Genomic DNA, 7,834 nt, shown 5'->3' with positions numbered 1-7,834 from the left:
TCAAAAAGCTTGACTGGCCAGCCCGGCTGTCTTCATCATTTTGTCGCAAGAACACTTGAATGTCGCGCAGAACCACATTCTCCGTCCCCATGTCGGTGCGCATCAGCGTTGGGTACCCACCAGATCTCTCCACGGCTTCTATATAGTAGCCCCCAATAACACTGGGGTCACTATTTGTGAATGCCGCTCTGAGCCACATCACTTTCCTACTAAACCTGTCTATGCTAACGTTTATATACCATACGGGGTCAGTTTATCATATGAGTCGACGTGCCAAATGAAATTAGGACCCCTGGAGAAGTACTGTCTCCTTCTCAGGCATCTTGTGCGGCGATACTGGGTGGCTTCGGGATCCAGCTCACTAAGGATGATGCGCACATCTTCTTTCCTTACTCGAAACCCATTCCTTACACATTTAGTGTACATCCACCGATATCCATGGAACCTCCCTGGGCCTTGAAGTTGGTTGATGATAAAATCTATCACTGCACCCAAATCATCATACACCCAGCGGCGAAGACCGTTTTGTCCCAGAGACAAAGAACCAAATGGTAATTAATTGGTTATAATTATATATGAAGATGTATGCATGTAATGTGTTTAATTTGAATAATGAAAGTAGACCACATAAGCTCTGCATTTGTTTTCACTTCATTTAATTTGTTTTGTCTTTTTCTAGAAACGTTTCCTGGGAAGCCTGGGTGGGGCGAATCCGGGGGCCGCCGTTCGGCGCATGTTACGCCAGGTGGCTACAAATCAGGTCCTGGGGGAGTACAGCCTGAGGGGGAGGAGGGCAAAAAGGCCTTCCAGGGCCTGGCCCTGTACAAAGTTATTACCGGTAAGTTTAACAGGTATTTTTTTTACAATTCAGTGTAATGCCAAGTTTGATTGAGGTTTAAATGTGTAACTTTTTTTAAACTTTCATTTAACTTTCATTTGTAGAGGCCTGCATGCAGAACTACCCGCTAACAAAGGTTTCTGACATAGAAGAGTGCATTAGCCATGCACTGAAATTTGCACCGCACAGAAGGTAAATGTAAACTTTAGTCTGTCATATCAATCTCTGAATAGTCACATTAATGAAATTAAATATTGGTACTAAGTTGGATTAAACCGTTTCGTATTCTTTTTAGGCCAGCTCCTCAAGACGGAACAGACTGAACCAAATACCACCATCAGCACCAGCACCCACACCCATTTTTTTATTATTGTAGTTAATTGTATTTTATTCATTTTATTCATACTGTTTTTTGTTTATATTTTATTATTATTGTTTTATTGAAATAAAACCATGCAAATACACCCATTTTTGATGTTTATTCTTGAATTTAACAGTATTGATTTGGTATTAAACATTCTCGTCCTGCAACATATGCCATTACTGCTTAGCTCTGAAGTAAATAGTTGTCGTGCATTTTTACAAACTAGAAATATGACAACATTGTGGGAAAGAACCCAAATATGTAATCAACAAGGTTACTAGAATGCATAGTAACCTTGTTACAGAGAACTGAAATAAAACGTTTGACTTTGGTTCTCTAAAGGTTTGGTTATAACCAAACCAAAATCTACCACTTAAAAACGTTCCCTTTGGTTGTATAGGGGAACCAACATATAATAAACAAGGTTGGGGGAACCTCATGAGAACGTCTAGGGAACCAAATATCTAACCAACAACGTTGTGGGAACCATATGGGAACGGCAAGGGAACGTAATGGGAACCACACACATAACGTTCTGGGAACCTAAATAAATGTTGCCTGCTAATGAAATTAGAATCGAAAAAAAAACAAAAATCAGCGTACTCAGAACCTAAAAACAACCAAGGGCTAACGTTCCAGGAACATTCTCGGAACGAAAAATTGTTAGTAGGGTAGGCTCATGATGATGCCATGACTGGACGCCAAGGTTTAAAGAATATTCTTGTATTCCATACCTAGCCAATGATAAACCCTGATTAAGTCAATTTCAAAATGGTGAAGAATCATATCCTGCTGGTAAATTGGGCTCATGATGTTATGAGAGTGTGGAATCGTGGCCATGCTTTGCTTACTTGTGCCAATTTTAATTAGGCTATACATTTCTTAAATAACGTTAACACGTTTTGTGAATCATGACCACGCTTTAGTAAATTGTGGTCACGAGGTATATAACTTTGTTACTACAACGAGAGCACGGAACTACTAAATCGAGCGCACGATTTAGGTAAACGTGCACGGGTTGTATTTCAACGAGAGCACGTTTTGGTTAAATGAGAGCTCACTTTGCAAAGTGAAGACACGTTTCAGTAAATTGTGCTCACGAGGGATATAACGTGAGTACGACTGTATTACAGCGAGTACACGACTTTAGTAATTCGAGCGCACGATTTAGGTAAACGTGCGCTTGCTATATTTTAAGGAGAGCACGGTTTGGTTAAATGAGAGCGCGCTTTTTAAAACGGGTGCACGCTTTCTCGACACCCCAATATATTTCACCTTAAGACTCAAGGGGCTCCGTATTTTTCCACTTTCCTCACGAGTAAAAGTCCAGCTCCGCTTGGTATCCATTCACAGATCCCATTCTCGTCGCCAATTGTTGTGTATGCAGTTACACACATTCAACCTTATATGCTCCAATAAGTACAGACAAGAAGTTTCCGTTTTAACGAACCGTGGCTCCTTTACTTTGAACTTGCTCAGAAGAAGACACATACACAGTTGCTCATGCGCTTGTTACCTGTTAAACAAATACTATCAATGCGCCACTAACATAACATAAAATAGGTCCCCATTTCCCATACATAACACCCTCCAACCCTGTAGCAAATTGATACATTTCACCATTTTCCCGGGCCATCATTTTTTACACAGTACACATGAAGCACTTCTTTCATTGTGCCAGTAAAGTATGAAGTACATGCATGTTGCATTTTTCTTTCATTGTGCCATTTAAGTATGAAGTGCATGCATGTTGGATTTTATTTGTGTTGTAGTTTACGCTATTACTTTGCAGACAAGGAGAATTAACATTGGTGTATATGCATGGTGATATACAGCTAGACATTTAAAATAGGGAGTGGGACTATTTATCAAAATTAAACTTAATCATGCTTTACCACTGAAAATATGAAGACAACCCTTGTGATTGCATAAATACTAATGTTTGATCAGTTGACCAATGCTAACTTATGTTGATGGCCACAATAGTGCAAAATAGGGGTATATAATCACAACAGTGTGCTACAATATTCAACATTTTTACACCTCTGGTAAATGATGACTGCCAAGACATGTTGATGGGGTACTGAGTGACCTACTTTCAAAAAATTAAAAGTTAAATTATAAAAAAACTATTTGTGCACAAACATTCATTTTGCCTGCACAAACGTGCACAAACGTGCACAAACATTTTCGAGTCATTCGGATGTTGATGGGGTGCTGAGTGACCTAACACCAACCTCTTAAAAGTTAAATATCTTCAAGACGGTTTGTGCACAAACGCTGATTTTGCCTGCACAATCGTGCACAAACTATGCACAAACGAACCAAAATGCTTTTATTCATATTTTCAACATATGATGTGCCAACTTCACACAGGTTAAAGATAATTGTGACATAACACTAAGTTGTAGTAATGACAGTAGATAATAAAAACAAATTAAGGATTCTAAAACATGGACAGACATCTTCAACACAGCAGCACAGATTGTCTATATAATCTAAAATTTAGAGAATTAATTATTGTGTTTTGATTAAAAATGAATTTTTTAGCTTTCGGCATTAGTAAAGGGAAAATGTCAACTGGAATTCATAAGCAGGGAATGGGTTTTCTGTAATGAAATCACACTGTTTTGAATATTGACTGTTAAAAGTGCATGATTGGATGCTTCCCCCTTAGGTTTTTCCATAATGACTATAAAAGAGAAGAGTAACCCAGTGAAAATATAACTGTAATACAACAGTTAGAAATTCAATAACAAGGTAATAGAAGTTAAACAAAATGGTTGTCTAACAAGACACTTATGCTCAAAATTGCCAGTCTTATTATCTCAAACTCATCTGATTTAAAAGGATAAGGGTTTTTTTTCCTCGTGGAGATCAAGTCATGGTGGTCACCATGCCCTCGAACAGGGGTGTTGTAACAAAAGGACAACTGCAATATGATCCCTAAAAGAACCCCCACCTGAAAGAATGTAAAACAGAGGGGAACTAAAATGTTTTTTTTTTCTGAAAATAGGGCAGAACATGACAGATTAAATGTTGTGTCACTTGAACATTACGACCACAAAGAACTGTGACAGATTCATGAATAATGAAGGGTTATTCTACGAATATTAAAGACGACAAAACAGAAAGCTGTAAAGCACTTTTACCTCATATTGAAATAATTCAACCATTTCTTATCATGGCTGCCACTTAGATGATTCAGAGTTATTTCACTCAGATAAGAAATTAATACTTTGAGTTTGTAGAATATGGCGTGCTCTTATCCCAATTGTTTGTAGGCTTCTTGGGTTTGGGTGCTCTTTAGTCCAAGGTGTTGTACATCCAAGTTCAAAGAAATGAGAAAAAAAGATTCTCTGACTAAGGCACTCCCAATTAAAATGTCTTTATTACTTTGACGAGTAATAAAGGACTTGTCAAAGTAATAAAGACATTTTAATTGGGAGTGCCTTAGTCAGAGAATCTTTTTTTCTCATTTCTTTGAACTAAGAAATTAATACTATCTGACTGCAAACAAATTAAACATTTGAGCCAAACTGGAAGAAAATTCCTGAGGTTAAAGATATCATGTTTAACTGAATGGGAGAAAAGTAGTGATTAATGTACTCTCATCTGTCCCCGGTGCTTATGGGAACTGCCATTAATGTGGCTTGGAGAGATTAACTGCCTGAATATCACAGATCCTCAGAGAATACGGAAAGGATGGACAACGATTGCTTCTTCATCACATGGTGAATTGTGAGAAGTATTCTTAAGCAGTGAAGGAGCAGGTGAGTCAGCAGAGTATTCTTCTGCTTTACTTGTGAGAGGTATGTGCAAACTGGTAGAGATACAGAGAACCTAACTCATTCTAACTCATTCTTTATGTTTAAACTTATTGAGGATTCAAACATTTTATTGTTTATTTGGATGCAATGTTATACGGTAATTATTTCAAGGTTGTGTTGAAATATGAGGGTAAAAAATAAGAAACATTACAAAGATGTTAAAGTTATAAGTACAGGATGAAATAACAGTATATTAGTGAAAACTACTTTAAATGATTTACAGTGTTACAAGTACTTACAAGTCAGCTGCTGATTTTTCTCTGTTTTATAGAAGTTTCTGCATCATCATGTCAGAGGGGAATTATAGCAGTGTGACTGAATTCATACTTGCCGGATTCCCTGGACTTCCTCCTGAATACTACGGTCTTGTTTCAGCTGTATTATTCTTAGTGTATTTCATAACTGTGACATCAAATGCTACAGTTATATTCTTATTTGTAACTAACCGTTGCCTCCACAAGCCGATGTATTATATTATTTTAAATCTAACTGCATGTGACCTTCTCTTCAGCACAACAACTTTACCTAAAATTATCAGTAGGTACTGGTTTCAGTCAGGGAACATTTCTTTTTTAGCTTGTTTTGTCCAAATGTACTTTGTTCACTATCTTGGCTCAGTGAATTCTTTTGTTCTTTTCATAATGGCCTTTGATAGATATTTTGCTGTCTGCCATCCTCTTAGATATTCTACTGTTGTTAATAACTCCACTGTTCTCATTCTCAGTGTAACTGCATGGATCATTGCCAATTTTGCTACTTTATCGATGGCTATAAGAGCATACCCTCTTCCTTACTGTGCCTCAAACATAATCAATCACTGTTACTGTGATCATATTGGTGTAACTATACTAGCGTGTACTGACAGGACTCCCTATGCCTTTCCTGCTTTTCTGAGTGCAATGATTACGCTACTGGGACCTCTGGCATTTATAGTTTTCTCATATTCCTCTATTCTTATAGCAATAAGTAAGATTGCAGGTTTTAAAAACTGTCTGAAATCCATGTCCACTTGTAGTACACAACTGATAATAATATCACTCTACTATTTACCAAGATGTTTTGTTTATTTTGCCAGCAATGTTGGCATTAAATTTAGTGCAAGTGTGCAGATTATACTCATCATGTGTTATAGCCTAGGACCCCCAATGATCAATCCACTGATATACTGCCTTAGAGCTAAAGACATGAGAGAGTGCTTGTTTAAGCAATTTTACAGATGCCTCATACCACAAAGAGCACAAGTTTCAACAATTAGTAATTCATGAATCAGAGCATTACGCAACTTAAACTTTACTCAAAGTTCAAAGTCTTAATTTAAAAATGTTCAAACTAAGGAATTTATCGAAATAGATTTATATTATTAGATTTGTTGATGACTAATCTAAAATAGGCCTTGTTGCTTCTTGACAAAATTATTTTTTTCTATCCAGACAAGCTTTGTTTTCATTGCAGTTTGAGTCTCTGTCCATCCTTCTTTAAGATGAAACACAAAAACTACCAGGCCAAATTCTACGTGGAGGGATGGAGCATATGCTGAAGAAGAAACCTTTAGTGCCAATCTGGTTCCCACTCGTTAGTATGAGAAAGTGTATGAGCTGTTTAAGATGGCCTAATACCCTTTTCTCCTAGTTTTAATAATTTACTGTTCCACCAGTCAAAAAAGAAGAGCCTCTCAAGTATTTCAATGGGAAAATACTCTATTACACAATCTACTACTGTTAATTCTTGTATCACCATTCCTCCTTTTTCAAGAGAAAACAACGATGAATGTTAAAAAATTAATTCCCTCTATTTGTGTCAATGCAGTAAAATTTTGCAAGCAAAGAGAGACAAACAAAGCCAAACAAATGTTTTAAGATAAACTTCCTCTAACCAGGCAATTACTTATCAATATCTTAAATGTCCTAACACGTGGGAAACTTTGTCATTGCAGATTCAAGATGAATATGTTTGTTAATTATAATTATTTGTTAATGAAAAACAAGTAGTCTCAAGGGTGCTTATTGTATGAGTGAAGTGCGATTTACATTATGGTACCAGGGAAATTCACCTCCTGAAGCAGATCAAGCTAAAATATTTTCAGTTACATCTGCATTCACAACTTATGGGGGGTGACTCTGGGAGGCCAGTGGTCATTGTCTAGCCTCCTGGAGGTGTCGTGGGCCCAACTCAACGAAACACTGATGAAAGGAGGTTCCCACCTGATGACCCCAATGATATGTTGGTCAGCACTGCTCACTGGTCTATATAGGGAGTATAGGGAATTAAGCCCTATTTGGACGGGACTAGTTTAATGGGGGGACCTGGGGTAAAGTAATAATAACCGGGAAATCTAGTCCCGTCCGAACGCGGCATGTCAGTAAAGATAGCGGAGTATGTCGGTAAACTTTGCCGAGAATTCTACCTCCTGTGAAACGGTCCGGAGTATCTACCATAGGTAATACTAATCCCGTGCGAATGCGACCTTCGGTAATAAGTACAGAATATGTCGTCACATCCTTTTAAAGAGAGAAACAATTAGGTGTGTCTGTTTGCAAACACGGAGGTTCTGGATGAAGCGCTGCTTGCAAGCACGCATCCAATTTCGGACTTTGGCTTGCTTTGACCTGGTCGGCGCCATGTCTGTTTACAGATGGGGTTTACGGAAGTGAAATAAAGACGTGCATAGCATCCAGGATGTCACGGTTGTGCGTAACCGACAACTCCTCCCATGTTAGATGAATATTACAGGGATTTCTTGTCCCGTCCGAATTGGTCATTTCTTCTCCCTGGCGTCGTCTGGTTAACCAACATTACCATACG

At 37.9% G+C, this 7,834-nt stretch overlaps 1 protein-coding gene across 1 annotated transcript; it reads left to right on the top strand.

The window, feature by feature from the left end:
• The first annotated feature begins 5,319 nt into the window (after positions 1–5,319).
• On the top strand, positions 5,320–6,297 carry LOC142389026 (olfactory receptor 2AT4-like). The gene has a single exon (XM_075474578.1). It carries the CDS (start codon positions 5,320–5,322, stop codon positions 6,295–6,297), a length of 978 nt encoding a protein of 325 aa, XP_075330693.1.
• Positions 6,298–7,834: the final 1,537 nt, after the last annotated feature.

Source organism: Odontesthes bonariensis, chromosome 9, assembly GCF_027942865.1.
Source record: "Odontesthes bonariensis isolate fOdoBon6 chromosome 9, fOdoBon6.hap1, whole genome shotgun sequence".
Classification (NCBI taxonomy): Eukaryota; Metazoa; Chordata; class Actinopteri; order Atheriniformes; family Atherinopsidae; genus Odontesthes; species Odontesthes bonariensis.
This window is presented reverse-complemented; position numbering and strand designations above follow the sequence as displayed.

What these genes read in the sequence shown, in the direction of transcription:
- LOC142389026 (XM_075474578.1), top strand. Translation starts at nt 5,320, where the DNA reads ATGTCAGAGGGGAATTATAGCAGTGTGACTGAATTCATACTTGCCGGA.